The sequence below is a fragment of the Pteropus alecto genome, unplaced genomic scaffold (assembly GCF_000325575.1).
Source record: "Pteropus alecto unplaced genomic scaffold, ASM32557v1 scaffold109, whole genome shotgun sequence".
NCBI classification, from domain to species: Eukaryota; Metazoa; Chordata; class Mammalia; order Chiroptera; family Pteropodidae; genus Pteropus; species Pteropus alecto.
The window spans coordinates 969,766-989,972 of record NW_006494608.1 but is presented as its reverse complement, the minus strand read 5'-3'; the positions used below and the strand labels follow the sequence as shown (position 1 = coordinate 989,972).

Sequence of the window (20,207 nt, the reverse complement as noted above, 5' to 3'; positions counted from 1 at the left end):
GAAAAAAGACAAAATTCTGAGATGATGTTACTGTCCTATCATGTTACATTTTGGTTTCACTGGTTAACATTAACACATGCATGTATTCTCACCCCAATTGATAATTTTAGAAAAAATGATTTCTACATCTTCCCACAATCTCATTTCCAGCTAGACTCTGCAGGCTCAATGGATGTCTACTGGTTGTTACTGCAAAGGCTTTTCCTCTGTAGAGCTGCTTGAATGGTATACTCGATGTTCATGAAATGGTTATATGATTGGCTTTGAAATTCTTAACTTTACTGATTTGTATTGTTATGTTCACTGTATGGCAAAAAAGTAAGAGATTATAATTTGTCCACTAATCCCCTAGTTAAGACTGTCAGTCTCTTTTTTATATTATTCTTATGGAAAAATACATATTGTACATATAGAGTCTTGATTTAGAGTTTCTTTTTGATAAGTTTAACCCACCACAATTGCCAAATCAATTGACTTCTATGGGAGGAGGCAGATAGTAGAAACCAGTAGATGTCACAAGAATGTGCTGGCCCCTGTTCTTCAAATTTCCCTTCATGTTTTATGGTCTCTTCATTTATTTTATTTATGGCACATCCATTAAACCTCCTCCATTAGGGAGTTGCTGTTGATGGTGCAAGATGGAGGAAAGAAACTGAAAACGTTCATTGGAGAACTTGTCCATCTTTTGTCTTCTTTACTTATTTCTTTCATTCCATCTACAAGATATCTCTTCGGCTATGGCCTACATAAATAAAAAGCTTTAGCTGAAACCTAACTAAAATTTGACCCAAACTACCAATGTTCCAGGCATCACTGTTTGTGCCATTCCCTATGGAGCCATTTAAGAAATCACATCTAGTGGAAGCTCTTTGTGTTATTGCTCTAAAGGTTTCCTTTCATCCAGCCTATTCTGCTACTTATCTTTAACTGTGTTTTACTTTACTATGTTAATTAACTGGGGAATGTTTAGCATCTCATCCCTCAGCATTCATTTCGAGACCTATTCTATATATCTTCCACTTCTTGTGAAGTGAGCTTATTAGCTAGTTTAAGTGCTCCTCTCTAAATAGTCCCCAGATTGACTGTACTGTTCTGATAATGGGATGTAGAGAATTAAACATATCTGTCCTCAAAGCCTAGGGAGACTTCTGAAATGTTGTGAACATCTGCATAGATGAGCTGCAGTTGATGCTCAGATTTGCATCAGTATTGTTGGTTCCCATTGTGTGCAATGCTCTTACTCATAAGTTATTCTGTAGATTCCCATGGCTGATTTTCCACTGAAGTAGAAACCTAAGTGATGAAGATGTGTTATCAGGAATGTCTATGGTAACTGACTGGAACCTGGAGGCAGACCTCTTTTTTTATTATTATTTATTATTATTCATGCCTATAGCATCTGATCTTCCTAGGTGGTCTCCCTTCCAAGTACTAACCAGGCCCAACCCTGCTTAGTTTCCAAGATCAGACATAAGGCTTGTTCAGGGTGGCATGGCCATAGACCATGGATTGTGGCTCCACTGGGGTGCGAACCCAGGATCTCTGTGTGTAAAGCAGACGTGCTAATCACTATACTATGGAACACGTCCTGGAGGCAGACATTTTTAAGGGTCTTTTTGGCTATCTCATACTAGAGCTACATACTGGAGTGTCCATCGACACACTGGTGTCAGTTAAATGATAGACACAGTGAAAAATTATAGTAGGTGTGCCCAGATAACCATTAGAAACAGCTGGAGGCCTTTTAAAAATACTGATTCCTGGGTCTTACTTTACACTTCTGAATCAGGCCACACATTTGACAGTGTCTCTGAAGAGTCAAATGATAGTTAACAACTTGGATGCAAGCCTGAGATTGCACCAATATAGTAAATTCAATGGTTTCCTTAATCATCTATTTGAATGTGTTCCTAAATCTGGATAATTATAAGAATTTTCTCAGGAGCTTTAGAAATTTATAGATTCCCAAGCCATACCTGGCTGGCTTAGGTAAAAGCAGCAAAGTCTTTTGCTAAGACTTTTCCACAAGTAGGCTTTGGCATTTGCAAAGTGTTTTGTACACTGTTTCACTTGATTCTCATAGTGATTATAACTATAATTCTGCTTTCTGTATGAGAAAACCGAGCATATGCCACAAAAGCTTTTAACTTGGGAATGATCTTGATTATCCTTTTGGCCATTGGTATTCACTGCTTTTTTGTTTCCTCATAGTCATTTACTATATTGACTTGGTGTTTCTCATATGTATTGTTAGGTAATTCTTATATGTCTGCATAAATTATTTCTGTCTACTTTAGGATCATTTATTTCTGCAACATTTAAAGACGTAAAAAACCTTCTGAAAAACATAAATTAAAAACAAGGAAGCATTCTAAATTTCCCAGTAGCTTGTTTTGGGGGAATTTTTGTGTATTCTTCATAAAGATTTTTCTTTGTAATATGATGTCGCAGACTTTGTTAAGTCAAATATTTATGAAACACCCACTCTTCACACAGTTTATCATTTAAAAAGTATCAGGTAGAGTAATAATAGTGACATCCAACATTTACTGAATGCATACTGTGTTCCTGCTTTACATGAACTTATGCATGCCAGAAATAGATCTAGGTATTGGGTACTTTACATGGACTTTACATGTACTCTCCCTCAGATTTCATGAGAGCCTTCGGAGTGAATGGTATTATCACCTTTATTTTACAGCTGAGGAACCAGAGGCCTAGAGAGGTTAAATGACTTGCTCAAGGTTATACAGTTAGAAAGAGTAGAGGGCAGATTTTAAAGCCAGGCAGTACAGTCCCCAAAACCACTAACTTAACCACTGTGTTGTTATATGAATCACATTGAATGTACTCTATGGAATTGTGAGCTATTAAGAAAAGTAAGTGAACTATTAATATTTTTATTTGTATATTAGGACTGTATCATGAGAACACAGAAAATGCTGCCTTTAGTTAAAATATTCTCCTTGATCAGCAGTTGATTCTTCTTGGATGGCTTCATGAATCATCAGCTGACATACATGCCTTTGCAGCCTGGGGACATAGAGGACAGTGGTCAAGCATTTGGTCTCTTGAGGCAGACTACGGGATTTAAGTAAGAGACTACCCAGTCTTCGTGTGACCTTTGGGCAAGTTTTTCAGCCTTTGTGCCTCAGTTTTCTCATTCGTAAGAATGTGTCAACCTCATAAAGTTATTATAAGGATTATGGGTTAATAGAGCTGTAACACTTAGAACAGTACCTGGAACAAAGGGCCTGCTCAGTGTTAGACTTTGTTATTATATTTCTATATTAATGTCTTGCTTTGAGGACATTGTTATGACTGATTGTATCCCCCCTAAATTTATATGTTGAAGTCCTGACCTCCCCAGTACACCTCAGAATATAAGGAAAAAGGGCCATTAAAGGGGTAATTAGGATCAAATGAGGTTATATAGGTGGATTCTAATCCAATATGACTAGTACCCTTATAAGAAGTGAGAAAGATACAAAGGATGAACACATACAGAAAAAAGGTCATGTGAGGACACAGTGGGAAGGAGACTGTCTGCAAGCCAAGGAGAAACCAAACCTGCCAACAACACCTTGGTCTTGGGCTCCAAGCCTCCAGAACTGTGAGGAAATAAATTTCTGTTGTTTCAGCCACCGCGTCTCTGGTATTTTGTTTTGGCAGTCCCAGCAAACTAACACGGACATGATAAATGTCAGTTTCAAAAAAAAAACATTCTGGATGTTATATGATGACTGGGGTAATGAGAGACATGGCACTCCCTTTCTTCTCAGTAATGCATCTCCATAACTTGACATAGCAGTTGTTCTTAGAAAAACACTTACCCCTGTCCATGTTAGAACACTGTAGCTAGAACTGGTATCCATATCCATAGAAAGGGACACTGAACAATAAGCCTCAGGGAGTGTTATTGTTGGGGTGTGGCTACTATGGAATTTCCCTTAATTTCTGGATTAGTAGTACCCTCCCCCACCGACACACACACACACACACACACACACACACACACACACACACACACACTGTACTGTGCTCTAGGTATTAAGGCAAAGGTTAAAAATTTATTTATATAATACCCCTAATGCACACACAAAAGGAAAAAAAAATTGGAATGGCTTTTTTAAGGGTCACAAACTCTACTACCTGACACATATCTTCAAGTTGTATACAGCCTTCATGCTGTGGTGAATTTAATGGTTCTAACAAGGCAGTTCCATCCCTTTTCACACCTGGTAGATTAGATTTTCGAAGGACCAGAATAGAGATCTATATAAACTCAATTTAGTTGCCTTAAGGGAAATATATGGAAAAATTACACATATAATTACTAACTAGCTTTCTAATTTTGTTTTGTTGAAAGGCAGAAAGTATATATACACACACACACACACACACACATATATATTTAGATGAGGCCACCCTTGGTTAACCTCACAGATTGTAAGGACCTTGTCAGTTTACAATCCCTTATTTATTTATTTTTTTTATGCCTACAGCACCTGGTCTTCCTAGGTGGTCTCCCATCCAATACTAACCAGACCCGACCCTACTTAGCTTCCGAGATCAGACGGGATCGGGCTTGTTCAGGGTAGCATGGCCATACACTAGAAAGTATATTTGATTTGGTTTTAAGCATAGGTGTTCTCGGAGTTGATGACAGGCATAATTGGATAATGAGTAAAACTGTAGAAACTGAGATGTTCTCTTTGATATCTCTTTGATTTTTTCCATGCACCACTTCCTACCCCAGTCAGCTCAGGAATATGATTTCAAAATCCACTTCGATTTCCTGCTTATATTATATCTTTTGCCTTCATAGCTGACAAAAAGAAATTTTTAAAAAGAAGAAATTGTTGTATGAAATCAGCGTGAGTTTCTTAATGACAGCTCCTGTTACTACAAAGGGCTTAGAGCAAGGAAAAAAAATGAAAATTTTAGAGACCTTGGTGCTTTTACCTTTGAAAATCTCTTGTCTTCCAATTTAATGGCATTTGAACCTGTGATAAGGAAAGCTTTATATCTTAGTAAAGCAAGAGTGCCTGCAGTGTTCAGCATCCTAACGTTGTCTTTGATCATAAGTGGACTCCAATATTATGCCTTATTAGTCACCTGTTAATCAAGGTGCTCATTATGGCCTCATTAAATTTTATCTCCTTGAGTATCTAATTTTCTTCTAAGCTTCAAAAGTAATAATAATAAAAAAACACTAACATTGCTTTCAGGATTGAGTGAACCTTCTTGAATCTTATCCAAAATTGAGCCAATTTTAATTTGATATATTACTTAGCCTTTTCAAAAGAAAAGTGCCAGTAAAGGCAAAAAATAATGTAACAGTGGGAACTTCTGTAGGCTCGTGATTACAGATGAGATAACAGGACTTACCTCTCTGAAATCACAACTTTGTGAAATTATATCTCCTCAGATCCAGGTTTTATATATCTGTTAGTATTGTTAGCTTTCCACCTGAGCCCCCTTCTAAACATCAATTCAGTTTTTGAGTTAGAGAGGAAATTTAATGAAAACATTTTTCTGTATTGTGTATGTTTTCTTTCTGCTATCTTTTTCTTCTTTTTAACAAAAATTAGCTGTGAATGTAAATCAATACTACATTTACTATATTTTAACAAGTCAGTTCTACATATTCAACAACCCATTTCTTGTTTAAGAGGTATTAAATATTTTTTTAATTTTAATTTTTCAGTTAAAGTTGACATTCAATATTATTTTATATTAGTTTCAGGTGTACAGCATAGTGGTTAGGCATTTATGTAATTTACAAAGTGATCCCTCTGATTAGTCTAGTACCCACCTGACATCAAACATAGTTACTACAACATTATTGATTGTATTCCCTATGGTGTATTTTGTAATTACCAATTTGTACTTCTTAATCTCTTCAACTTTTTAACCCAGCCCCCCAGCACCTCCTCCCATCTGGCAATTATCAGTTTGTTCTCTGTATCTATGAGTCTGTTTTTGTTTTGTTTGTTTCTTTATTTGGTTCTTTAGATATTAAATACTTAATGCTTTATGGTGATTTGCCAGAACTGCATAATCTTACAAATAAAATCCACAGGCAGGACTGCAGTAATATATGCCCTTGCCCAGGAAGGAGTGTCATGCAAATGGTATTATGTGAACATGGTGCCCCTGAATTTGCAGTGGTTGCTGCCCTGAGTTCAGTTTTTTAGAAATTACTAATTCATTTTATACATGGTGTCTACAATTCAATCAAATTGATGCCTCAACTATGGCTTCTTTCTTCTAAGCAGAAGTAACTAAGTTAAAAGTGAGCTCACAAAACTGTACTTCCTTTATCGGCTCCTGAAATCCTCAACATAAAGTATTTAGTAATATTAATATATATTTTAATGCTTCAGAATATAATGTACCTAAACAATAAACAACTTGGCTTATTAATATTCAAATATTATTCATTACAGCTTAATACAGCCCTGTTTTAATACAGCCCCAATACTAGAGTCTATTTACCACAGAGCTAGGATTTTGAGACACTCTTCTTGTGTGTCAGTCTATGGTAGCTCTTCTTACCAGGAAATTGGCTCACTTTGGAGGACACCTGTCTGTAACTCTTCTACTCTTCTATGATCTCACCAGAGTATAGCAGGAAACTTTGATGCAGTGGCATTTGTACCTGGTCCTTTGACACTACATAGATAAAAATTTTTAAGTTTCAGAACCAATGATGTGTCTGGGATCTGTCCAAGGTTCTGAAAGAGAGACGCAAATGAGAGTTCTCCAGGTGCCCAGGATGTCTGGAACTGATCCCCTTCTCCCCCCACCCCCACCGCACCAAGATACACACAACACACACTCATCATCATCATCATCATCATCATCATCATCATTATTTATTATTATTATTATTATTAAGAAATTGGTGCTACTGAGGACCAATCTGGAGTAAAACAATTTGGAAATATTTAATTATGTTTGGAATTTAATTTGTATTGAGTAACACAAGATTTCTGAGACCTTCCATGATTATGTGCCTGCTGCATTCTTTCTCTATTTAGTTAGATTTTAAACTTCACTCTAATCCTTGTGGGAAGGATATCATGAGCAGTCCTCATAGGAATAGGGAAGAAAGCAACAGCTTCAAGATACCACTCTGGAAGAGAATAAAGGGATTCTTATGACCAGAGGCAGTGATTCCCAGACCTTTGTAACATTTTAAAGTCATATGTACTTTTTTTTTATTGTATTCCTGTTAATTTTTGATATCTTCATGATGAAACTCAAAATGACCCTGGCTTGTTTTTCAGGACAACCAGGAAGTAAGGAACTGGGGAGATTGCTTTCTTCTCCCCAGCCCTGCAAAAGTGTGATTGATACCCAAGGGAGGGTGTGGGCAGGAGTAGTTTTAATGAGGAAGAAAAGGCAGGCCTACTCTTTCAGGCTATATGGGAAGAAAGCTGGGCCTGGGAGACTGTCTGGGCTGGAGAAGCAGCAGTTCTTAACACTGATAAATGATTTAGTTGAAAAAAATAAATGAAGAACCTCTGACTAACACCAGAGTTATTATACTATATGCCAGGGCAAACAATTTTGTAGATGGCAAATCCTTCTTGAATCTTGTCCAAAAATGGAGTCTGAGTTAGGAATCAGACAACTTAATTATGATAGAATCGTTTGTTCCCAGGTTGCTCTATGCCCTGAGAAGAGTGTGACCAGGAGTCAGAATAATACTTTTATCTTATTTTGTAGAGAAATAAAAAAATTGAAGAGAAAATACATGCATATAGTACCAAGGTTGTAAAATTTTAAGTTTCTTTTCTGCACACACATACATGCATAATTCAAGGTTACATTTAGTGAAATGTTAATTTTCAGAGGAATTTGGAATAAACTTCAGATTCAGTGAAATTGGAGCAGCGCTATAAGAATTTATTTCAAACTTAAAACATCTTTATGATTCACAGAATAATTATGTTAAGAAAACTTTAATATGCAATGCGTTTTGTGCAGAACTACTCTGTGGCATGTTCTGAGAGAAATTTTCTCTCAAGAAATTTTCTGACTCTTTTTGATTCAGGCAGAATTTAAGTGAAATTTAATATGGTTATTACCAAATGATTTATGAACCTTAATACTCATGAGGAAAATTAAGAATTTTAGTAATTGGAAAATAAAGTTATTTAAATTGTCTCAGTTTATCTGTTTAAATTGAACTTATCTATTTAATGCATTCTTGTGAAATTTGAACTTTCTTCCACTCTTATAATATCTAAAAATCTGTTCTGGGATTCTTATTTCATTTTTAAAAATTGTTTATTTTTTTCTCTTGGGCTAAATGAATGTAGTGTATGGATTGGAGCCTGAATTATTTCATTCCCTTTCTTATTCTGAAAGAGAAAACAACTTGGTTGTGGGCTTAATTCGACATGCTTTATTCCTTAAATGTTTAGGAAAAGAAAAGAGTCTCCTACTACTCTTTGTCTAGTTCCAGATATTCTGGACAATTATGGTGACTCATAACCATACCATAGTTGACTTTGTATTACTTTCTGAGGGAAAAGTATCCTTCTGGGTGAGAAGTGAGCCCTGCCTTAGCTCAGTGCCTCTCATACTTTTTCAGGGAAGGACCAGTAATAGTGGTAGAGCAGAGCCCTAAAGGAGACATCTGAAAGCAAGAGACAGCTGTGAAGTTCTGTTTCGTCTTGATGCAGTTTTTATTTCCACATCATAACAGTTGGCTTAGTGGTTATAAAATAATTGCTTCTCCCCCATCTAATCCCCTCCAACCTCAATAAATTGATGTTCTAGAAAGGTGCTTTAGGTTTATTTTGTGACTGTGCATGCCCTAAACAAACCATTAAGTACCCCCAAGGCCTATCCTTACCCATTTTGAGAAATGTTGCCTTATGGGATTCCAACCTTATTTAAATCCTAATTGCACATTTTAGAGCTGCAGGCTTTAAACTGGTCTAGGTCTAGATCTGTCAGGTAAATCACGTCTGATTACAGATATTATCCTCTCCAAATTATCTGCCATCTCTTGGGACAAATGATTCTGGGCTTTGCTGTCTTCTCTCAGTGCCATTCTACCTCTTTTCATCACTTGACCAGCACCGAGACTTCAGTTTGCAAAACCATCCACTTTATCTTTAACCTTTTCAATTTAATTTCTTTTCTGAAATGTTTTTGTAAAATTGCCTTTAGTTCTCTCCTGCTCACTATTCCATTGGCGTTTTTTTCTGTTAAATTTTAGCCTTCTCCATTTTTCAGCATTTCCACTATTGATGGTGCACCACTGTGTCAGGCCATTTGGATAGGTTGTGCTGTTGTAGCAATATCTCAGTGTCTTTCAACAACGGATAGTTATTTCTCAATTATGAAAACACACGTGGTAGATGTACTTCATGTTCCCTTTACTTTATGATGCAGTCTGGAGAAACAACCCCTATCATATAGGTAGACCTATATGATGACCCTTACATCTTCTGCTCAGAGCAGCACATATCACTTCCACTCACATTTCACTGGCCAAGTCAAGTCCTACAGCCAAGCTTGATGTCTATAGGGCAGGAAGTATAATCCTCCTCCCAGACAGATCTAATAGGGAGATGCAGCATAGTTATGACAAGAATAAAATATCTCAGAACCATAGCTTTTCAGCTATTTCTGTACTCAGAATCTAGCACAGTACCCATCACATAATAGATATTCAGTAGGGGAAAACCTATTTCCTTCTTCCCAAAATTCTTACTTTTCATGATGGTATTGAGGACCTTGGCCTGATTCTGCCTGTTTCTTCCCTGGATCTTCTTCATCCTCTGCCTTTACAAGTGTTTATTGTCAACATTTTCTCTTCGGTCTCTATCCTTCCAGATAGTTTTCCACTGCATTTGATGTTTTAGAAATCCATCTTTTTTTTTTTTTTTTTTTTTAAATTTAGCTCATGGTAGTTTACATTCACACTATATTTCTGAATGGCTCAGCAAGACAAGGGAAAGCTAGAATTTTGATTTTAAACCATACTGAGACATGAGAAAGGGAGGCAGTTATTTAGAATTTTGATGATTTCTGTTTTGCCATTCTGAATAAAACTATCCTGGAAATGAATGAACCCTAAGCTTTTATCTGATAATACCTGGGTTTACAAAGCTGACAAAAGTAGCTTGAGATTAGTGCAGATAAAGAAAACCTCACCTGAGCTTTACATAGATTTCATAGAAATAATGTCACTATACCTGCACTATACCATACAGAAAAAATTCTCATACAGAATTCCTTTTGGGGTCCAGCATAGTCTTGAACACTTCTTTTCAGAGTTTCTTTGAATTAATCACTGTCTTTAAATGCGATGGGTATTTTGTGTTTGCTTTGTACTCCAAACATCTTGAATGGCTGTTAGCTAAATGTAATCTTTGCAGTTTTTCTATTTAGATATTTTAGTTCTCATATTAGATTGTAATTTACTAAAGGAAGTAGGTTTTTTTTCCCCTTAATCCCTCCACCTCCTTTATGGTAAATACTGACAAATGAATGTGACTTAAATATGACTATTACAGTTGTTATATTATTAATAGTATTATATATTATTATATTACGTGTATTATATATTATTATCTCAATGGTTAATAATACATTTAATAATATAGCAACTATAATAGTCATATTTAAGTCAATCATTTGTTATATTTCATATATAAAATAATATATATGATATTTAACATATATTATTAATTATCAAGGTGGAGTTATTCAGTATGCTAGTTCTCTGCAATTTTGTTAAATGATTGTTAAATGATTATGCAATTAAAGTGTATATATTTTTACATTTTCAGTTGCAGTGTCATAGCACACACTGTGGGTGCCCTAGCACCTACCTTTTCTGAACCCACTAGATTTATTTGCAGCTGCCAGCAAGGGCAGCTCTTTGCCTGAGGGTTTTTTCTGGTTACCAGAGATCTCTCTACCCCTGTATGGACATAATGGGGGTATTAATGTCCCTCAGGAGCAGCCCCCAAACAGTGACTGACAGGAGTTAATAGACAAATGCCCCAGCTCCCTTGCCCCTCAGGGTGTTTGACGCTGTCTCCCAGAGTTCCCCGGTGGGAGTAAGACTGGTTGCTCACCATAGAAACTTGCTTGATATTGTACCCTGTGATGGCTTTTCCAGTCCCTGCTTCACTTCTGCATGCCCCTATTGCCATTTCCTGGGTTAACTCCATATTAAGCTATGATCTGATCCTAGTCTCAGCATCTCAGAGTTTGTAAGAGTAACTCAAACCAAAACTAGGATTCATATGTCAAATTTACATTTTAACAATTTCTCTATTTCAGTAATGCCCGATAGAAATATAATTACAAACCATGTACATAATTTAAATTTTACTAGTGTTTCCACTTAAAAAGTGAAAAGAAACAGGTGAAATTAATTTTAATAACAGTTGTTTACTTCAATATAGCCAAAAATATTATCATTTTTAACATGCAGTTGATATAAAGCATGTTAATGAAATCTTTTGTACTAAGACTCTGAAATCTGGCATGTAATTTACACTTACAGTATACCTCTATTCAGACTAGTAATGTTGCAAGCACTCAAGAGCCATGTGGCTAGTGGCTACTATATTGGACAATGGTGATCAGTTCCCTACCATTGTAACCCATGTGTCAGAATTTAGAGACTTTCCAAGTCTTGAATATATGGGAGACTGTATGGTGAACCACAGTTTGCATTCTTAGCAAAATTATATTTGCCTTGTCCTTTTCTTTTATGCTGAACAAAATCTCTAAACATCTGGACTGATGGGCACCTTGTTTAGTCTGTGTCTACATATTTATGTTCTTTTAAGAATGAGCCTCTGGCAATAATAACTCTGAGACTTACTGCTTTGTACATATTTGTATGTAAAATATAGGCAAAATGCTTAATATCTCTGCTTTTGTGTGTTTTTTAGGCAGAGGGTACAAGACTTCAGCGAGAACTCCGAGGATATTTAGCAGCTATCAAAGGTAATGTGTGTGAGTTGCTTACTATATGTTACCAGGCACGGGTTGATCTTGGAATTCATGAGTGACAGGATTGAGAGTTAATTATAAAACCGTTTGGCTTTCAGGCAAAATGGTACTTGAGCACAGGTTTTGCATTCTACCCGCTCCCAAATTCCCACTGAATATGAAGCAAAGAAATGAGACCAGGGGCAGAGGTTAAGAGAGAGTAGTAGGGAAGTGGACTCCATCTCTGCCTGTGGTAATCCAGCTCCCTGCACAAATCCAAGTACACTGATGGGTGTGATGGATCACAAGGCAGATTTTGAGATCAGTAGGGAGAGAATGGATTGTCTGACAAGGAGTCTTGGGTAACCTGGCCAAACACTCAGAAAAAGGTGAAATTCCCAACCTCACACTCTACTCCTTCTTTCTCAATTCCAGATATAGTAAAAATTTAAAAATGTGTACAAAGAGATGTTCTAGATTACTAGTATAAAATACAATAAACTTAGCTTTTAGTCTTGGGTGACAAGGTCTTTACTGGAGTAACCCAAAAAACTGAAAGCATAAAGGAAAGAGAAAGGTTGAGAGAGATTTGACCTTGCAAAATGTATATACATATGTTTGAAAATATTATATTGACAACATACTTAATGAAAATGAAACAAGATATAAAGAGCTCATTAAGTCAACTAAACAAGGATCAATTAATTGAAAGAAAGAATGGGTAGACATATGAAGAGAAAATTAGCTGAGGAAGAACAATAGATGGGTAAGAAATTGGAAAATGCTTATCCTCACAAATGATTAAAGGATATTAAATAAAATCAAAAGGGAGATGCTGTCATTTTTCTTTCAAATGTTCAAAGACCAAAAAAAAAAAAAAAAAAAAAAATCCTACCTAGCATTGCCAAAGCTGTGGGAACAGATCCCTTTCAAACACTGCTGGTAGGATAGCCTTTCTTGGTGAACAATTTGGTAAAAGTCTTTAAATGAATTGTTTGTTCAGCATGCCTTTTGACATAGTAGTTCCATTTCCAGAAATTTATTCTAAGAGTTTCAGTGTCTGAAATTTGATTACAAAGACAGTGATAAATAATAAAATAATGAAAATCTTAATAAAAATTAATCATAATAATAAATTTAGTGAAATTGATTTTTAAACTAAAATATAATTAAGTTATATGCAAGGCATGTAATTTTAATCTTCATGACAACTCTGTGAGGCAGGTAGTTTTATCACCTTTTATAGATAATAAATTTTATAGATAAGAAATTATGGATAATTTTATATATAAGAAAAGTAAAGCACAGTGTGTGTCTAGTAAACACCAGAGCTAGAAAACATACTGTGATCTGTGTGTCTCCTAAGGCCCTACTTTTATCCACTCTCTATACTGCCTTTGAACTAGATGACCATTGGTAGGGCAGCAGTTTCACAAAACAAAGTTCATTTATACAATGGAATGATGATGACTTACTATTACTTTCTGATGAGCACTTATTATGTGTTAGGCTGTGTACTAAGCATTTTAGACATAAAACCACCCAACACAGCTGTATGGTAAATGATATCAGCCTTATTTTATTTTTGCAAAGAAAAGTCAGAGAATTTAATTTCCACAAATTCATAGAGTTCATAATTAACTGTGCTAAAAGAATTAACCTTAAGAATTTATTATTTATGATAATTCAGTCAGAAAATAGAAGGCATTCTAGGTATTTCTTTAATTATTGATTTAAGATTTGATAAGATTTAAGACAAGAAGTCATAAATTATTTCAAGCACAGGATTTTTTCTATCTTAGCTGATTTTTTAAGAAGTGGATACATTTGTTAAATGAATGAGTAAATTAGATCTCTTTCCCAAGTCTATATATTTTGGTCTATTTTACTGCCTTAGTATGGAGAATGCTGTTTTAAAAAACTGGCATAATTCTTGTCCTTAAGGTGAATCCTCTGAGTAAAGCATTAGTTCCACAGAGGCATTGGATGCACCATCAAAGCAGCCTTTCATTCCACTTCTGTTTTTTATTTTAAATAAAATTTATTAGGGTGACATTAGTTAACAAAATCATATAAGTTTCAAGTGTACAATTCAATAATACATCATATATATATGTGTGTATATATATATCTATATCTATCTATCTGTCTATCGATAGATAGATAGATAGATAGATAGATAGATAGATAGATCTTTTTTTTTCATTGTATGTTCACCACCCAAAGTTAAATCTTTCTGCTACCATATATTTGACCCCCTTTACCCATATCTATTCCCTTCCCACTCCACTTCCCTCTGGTAACCACTAAACTGTTGTTCATATCCATGTCTGTTTTTGTCATGTTCATTTGTTGCTTTCCAAAATATACAAAGAACTCATACAACTCAACAATAAAAAACAAGCAATCTAACAAATGGACAGAGGACCTGAACAGACACTTCATTTTACTTCCAAAGACCACATCTCCACTTGAAGGAAAAAGGACCTAACATCAGCTTTTCCCCCCAATCATCCCATTTGCTGTTTGAGTGATATTAACAAATGATACTTCATAAAAGAGATCAACGTTGAAATTACTTTGGCCAGTGCTGGTTGGAATGAATTTTTAAAGAGGTTACTACAGAGTTTATCAGAGCCCTTAATATGTTAATGTAATCACCAGAAGACCTAATGGGGTAGGCAGCATTTCCCAGTTATTTGACTGTGAAATACTTAGTCTTACAAAGATTTGGAGTTCCTCAGAGCACATTTTGCATTTTGAGAACACACTTAAAGACAAGGTTATATATTAAATAGATCACAATTTGCATTTTCAAAGTGCTTTCATGGCCAATTTTTCTGTTTTTCACAAAAATAACTCTAACCAGCTAGTTGTACTATATTGCAGGCAGCATTATAGAGAAATGAGATCTGGCCCTGAAGAGTGAGGGGCCCTGGGTCTGGTCCCAGGAACAGCAGTGGAAAAAATCATCCATCTTCTCAGCTACTTTAGTTTCCTCATCTATAAAGGGTTCCATTTGCTCTTAGAAGCTCCCAAATCTCTATCACTGGGGTTCTGTGAAATTGGGTTCAATGAGCTCTACTCACCATCACTAATCTCTGGTAGGGCAGCAGTTTCACAAAACAAAGTTCATTCGTATAATGGAATGATGATGACTTCATTCACCTCTGTAGGTCTGTATTGTTTTTGCTGATGCTTCGGCTTTGCAAGGTAGATCTTATGCTCTCATTCACCTTAGCAGCAAACATCACATTGAGCCTCATTTATGTTCTAGGAGATTGAGATGCAGGGATGAACAGGACACAGTTCCTTCTGTCCTGGAGCTCACAGTGGAGATGAGAAAAAAGTTGGATAAACAAAACAGCCAGATATGCATAGTAATATGTATTTTAACAGAAGTGTGCATTGTGTACTGCTGCATGAGAAGGCTGTGTATGCAAAGCGGCCCCCAAATGCTGAAGGAGCTGAGAGACCAAAGAACAAGGCAGACAAGCCCAGCTTATAGATTTAGAGTTTAATGGGGAACTCCCATACTAAAATTGGCTCTGGGCTACTGTAGGACAATCAGATCTCTGCATCTTTCACCCTCTAGACCATTCTTTTATCCTGGCTTAGAGACGGGCCTATGTGCTAGGAAAGGAGTGTGTGAGTAGTCAAGAGGAGACCAAAAGACCAAATACCAGCAGGTACCGGCACCAGGCTAAGTTAAGGGATAGAAAACATCTAGGGCTTCTTGCTTCAGAGGAAGGAGTAACAAAAACTCCATGAGTAGCCCAAAACATCTCTCCACATTCCAGAATCCATCCAGGTATCAAAAGTCTGGGCTCATTCATTCAAGATAAGCTAGCCAGTTGAGTTCAAGATGGAGTCAGCTCTCTCCACACATGTGCCATCACAATGAGAATAGACCCCCACTCTACTTAAGGGACAGGATACCAGGTCAGGAATTGTCTTTCCTAGGGACTTACACCTGAATGGACCCAGGAAGGGGGCATACCAAGTCATCAGGTCATAAGATATGCCAGAGAAAGAGGTTGATGTTGGAAGGACTTTCCAGGTAGAAAAGAAGCAGCAACATGTACAAAGGCCCAAGGAGCAGGAGGGAACATGAGCTTTTTAGGGAACAAGTGTATCAGTGAGGGCAAGCAGGACACTGAGATGGATGAGACACAGAAAGGTAGGCAGCATTTGTGTAGAGATGTACTTATGTGTCATATCATATTGGGAGTTTATTAGCAGTGGGGAGTTTATTCAGTTAATGGGGAAAAGTGTCCTTATATTATTATAGGCAAGAGAATGAGTCATATGATAGATTAGCATTTTAGAAAAGTAATTGTTGTGGTTGTGTGAAATTCAGGCTAGAGGAAATGAGAGTCTAGATTGATAATAATAATAGCCAACATTTATCGAGAGCTTATGTGCTAGGCACTTACATAAACTTTTACTATTTTATTTTATATAATTCTCACTACAACCTATGGCATGTACTATTATTTTTTAGTAATGTACCTTTGGAAAAATGAGACTTAGGATAGGCAGGTAATTTGCCTAAGATCTCATAGGTGTTACATGATAGAACCAAGATTTTAACAAAGTCGACTTGATTGCGAATAATAATCTTAATTGTTATGCCACATTGCCTCCAAAAATAGTTTTCATTATGGCTGATATTTGAATGTTTACTGTACTTTGCTCAACCATTTATGTGGATATTTTATCTAATCTAAATAATAGATAATGGGTGCCTAATCGAAGACTGTGGTAGTGGGCATGGAAGGAGGGGACTTCTTTTGAGAATCAGGCAGAATTGGCCTGTCTTGCTGACAAAGTCGGAGTAGGAGGATGCTTATAGGATGATTTCCAGTTTTCTAACTGAGACAACTGGGTGATATTCATGAGGATTAGAAAAAGAAGTAGGAGCAGGTTTTGACAGAAGAGTTCCCAATTTCCTTTGAATATGTGAAGTTTGAGGTACTGGTAGGACATCCTAGCAGAAAGGTCAAGTAAGAACCTGGAATTAGGAATCATGGGCATGTGGGTGGTGGTGGAGGCCAGACACAGGGATAATGAACACACAGGATCATTCTCTAAGAGGAATGTGTCCCCAGTGGTGTAACTAATTGTATGTGACTCATTATGTATCAGCCTGACCCCAGAGGTAGGGTTGACTGTTCTTGAGCTGCCTCACAATCTGCTGTTTTCCCTCACTCCTGTTCTCCTCTTTGAAACGGTAGGCAAAAGACTTCCTTTCACCTGAGGCAGCTGCTGCCTTCTTAAATAACTCACTTCTAAACAATGGGCAAAACTTGCAATATTTTTAGATATTTTAATGCTCCATAGCTGCTGCTGGTTATTATAATAATATATTTTAACTGATGTTACTTTTAACTAAACACATACCCTCATACTGCCCAAGCAAAGAAGACTCGTAGCAGTGCAATCTATGCAACAAATCTTAGAGGATTAAAATAGAAGCTCACAAATTTGATTGCAAATGCAAATAGAGGTTGTTACAATAAACGCTTTGGAGAAGGTTTAAAATTTTGAAGAGGGGGAAGTGGTTCCTATCCAGTAGTAAAATAGCAATTTTGTGAAAATTACTAATCTTTTAAGAAAATATTGGATATTAGATATTATTAAATGCCGTTTAGCATCTATTCTGCTCTAACATTGCCAAATTGCATTGAAGGGAACTTGAGTTTTAGCTTTTTTTCCCTCTTTTATGTCCTGTCAGCAGAGTAAATTCTAAATCCTTGAAATCTCTGCTAGTCTTTGTGCTCCTTAAGAGCAAAGCCTGTGGTCTTGTTTACTTGTGTACCCATCAGAGTACTCCCTATGAAGTGTTCTAGAAACAATTATTATGTCAAAATGGATTCTTTCCAAATTATCCATCACTACTTAGCCACATAACAATTAGTAGTTATTTTTGGCTGTTAATAGATATATTACTGCAACATTGTGCTTTTAACCTCAATGAGTAAGGACTCATATAATTTTATTTTAAGCCTACATTCACCATTTTATTTTCACCACAAAGATTATTTTTCCTATAATGCCATTGTTTCTTTTTCTTCCTCTTAAGACATTAACCTATCTATATAGCTGTGCATAATTTACATCAGATGTAAGACAGAGCTTTAAAAGAAAACTTCAGAAGCTTTTTGGCATCTGAATTACAGAATGGGGTCAACAAGCAACCAACTTTTGGTATGAATTTGAGGGGTACATTCTTAGTATAGATTTGCTTGTACTTAGGGTGGGGTGAATTTGGACACTCAAGATCATATTGCTACCACCTCAGCAATGACAACATGTACAAGAGAGAGCATCCTCACTTGATTAGATTCAAAGTGCTAGGGGAAAGATACAGGTTTTTGCACTACTTTTTTGGCCTTCTCTACACCTACTTGATTCTTATTTCATCAGATACCCCAGCGACTTGAGTCATCACTATTTTTTCCCTCCCTAGCCTACTTTTCAGCTGGTGTGGCTATGTACCCTTTTTTAAGGGGCTCCTTTAACATGCTTACTGCTATACTGCATGGGGAAAAGGGTACAGGGTTTCCACTTCACATGGCCCTGAAACACGTTCAAATCTCTAATGTGCAAAGACCAAATGTATATCTCCGTTTTATCAGGGGAAGGAAAGTGAGGATGGTCTGTGCCTAGAGAGCGAAAAAGTGCTATGAAATACCAAATTATATGTTGACTTTTATAAGACTTCTATCATTTCAGACACCTTCCTTTATTTTGTTCTTTTCTCTCACAATCGAACCCAGAAGTAGTTCCCTTAAATTCAACAAACACGTGGTTGAGTTTAGAGTGTTGCAGCTTTCAGTTTAATGAAAACCTCCATCTTTGACTCATTGGCATTAAGTTTATGAAATGCTTTTTGTTTTTTTGTTTGCTTCTAATGATGCCACTTGGATTTTTCTCTCCTCTTCCTTTATCCAGCCCCTTTTCATATTCCCTAGTGACAAAAGCCAAGAAACCAAATCGGCCAGGTCTCACTTTCCAGCTGTTAGGGAGTCTGCTGCCAGAGAGGCACTTCTCCAAGTCGCCAGCCAAAGAATTCACCTTATTTTTTTCTCAGGCTGAGCTGTCTTCATGGTAATCCACACATTACTTTCCATGTTTTGAAGGAGGAGCGGCGGGGAGACTGGGAAAGACTTGGTGATATTTTATATCACCATGTGGCACTCAAAAAATTTATATCTTTCCTATTATTAATAACCAGTTTTTTTAAAACCTGGCAAATGTACTTCTAATGAAAATTCTAACCCATAGACTTAAGAATGCTAAGCCTGATTTAAAACTGTCTATATAGCTTCCGATAATATCAGAAAAAGAAAAACGTTTTTTCTTTTGAAAATTTTTAGGCCACTTAAGCTACTTTAAACTGAAATCCTGTTGATTTTGCTTTGGCCTGCTTCTAAAGTCATTTAGGATTAATTTATTCTTAGAACTCTGTTGTTTTATGAACAAGTGTTCTAGGTGTCCTATGCATTTATGGTTCCAACATGCCATTTAGCAAGTGACAGCACACATAATAAGACACAATTTTATTGTTGTTTTCAGAATAGAATACCTTGTTGATTTTATTAAAACCTAATATCTATCATTATCATGTAAACTATAAAAAATGCACAATGTAATCAGATAAGTCTTAGAGACCTTCAAGTGGAGATGTGATTACAGATACAATTATCAGTTGTGCCCGTCACAGTTTTTCCTTAAATATCTAGTGAGTGCTCAAGATTTTTCTCTCACTTGGAAAAGTGAAGGAAAGAAGAAGAGACTTCTCACCCATTTATATCTAATAGGAATTGTTTTCTCCAATGCTAGGCATGCAAGAAGCCTCGATGAAGCTCACCGAGTCTCTGCATGAAGTCTATGAGCCTGACTGGTATGGGCGGGAAGAAGTGAAGATGGTTGGCGAGGTAAGAGCCAGGATGACAGCACACAGGAGGTCTGGTGGGGGGCTTCTTTGAGGCTCCCACCAAGTTTTGTGCACTCAGCCTATCCCTGACTCCTCTTACCACTTCTTGGCCTTCATCATGATAGGACACTATGTACCCACAAGACACCATGCAATTCTGCTATCCAGAACATCCCAAATTCAGTTATTAGTGAACTGATTATAAGACCACTTGGCTGGAAAGCTGCGGGTTCAGGATTATTTTCCCTCAAAATAAGAATAGCATGTTTTTGTCCCACACCACATC

The 20,207-nt window shown here is 36.5% G+C and overlaps 1 protein-coding gene and 1 pseudogene across 2 annotated transcripts in view; one reads left to right on the top strand and one right to left on the bottom strand.

The window, feature by feature from the left end:
- Window positions 1–20,207, top strand: part of AMPH (amphiphysin) — a 196,190-nt gene that overhangs the window by 91,251 nt on the left and 84,732 nt on the right. For both annotated transcript variants that reach the window (XM_006925336.1, XM_006925335.1), the window contains exons 3-4: window positions 11,940–11,994; window positions 19,828–19,922. In XM_006925336.1, coding sequence (XP_006925398.1) covers window positions 11,940–11,994; window positions 19,828–19,922 — 150 coding nt within the window. The remainder of the gene's footprint in view (window positions 1–11,939; window positions 11,995–19,827; window positions 19,923–20,207) is intronic.
- LOC112473624 lies at window positions 4,497–4,614 on the bottom strand (annotated as a pseudogene).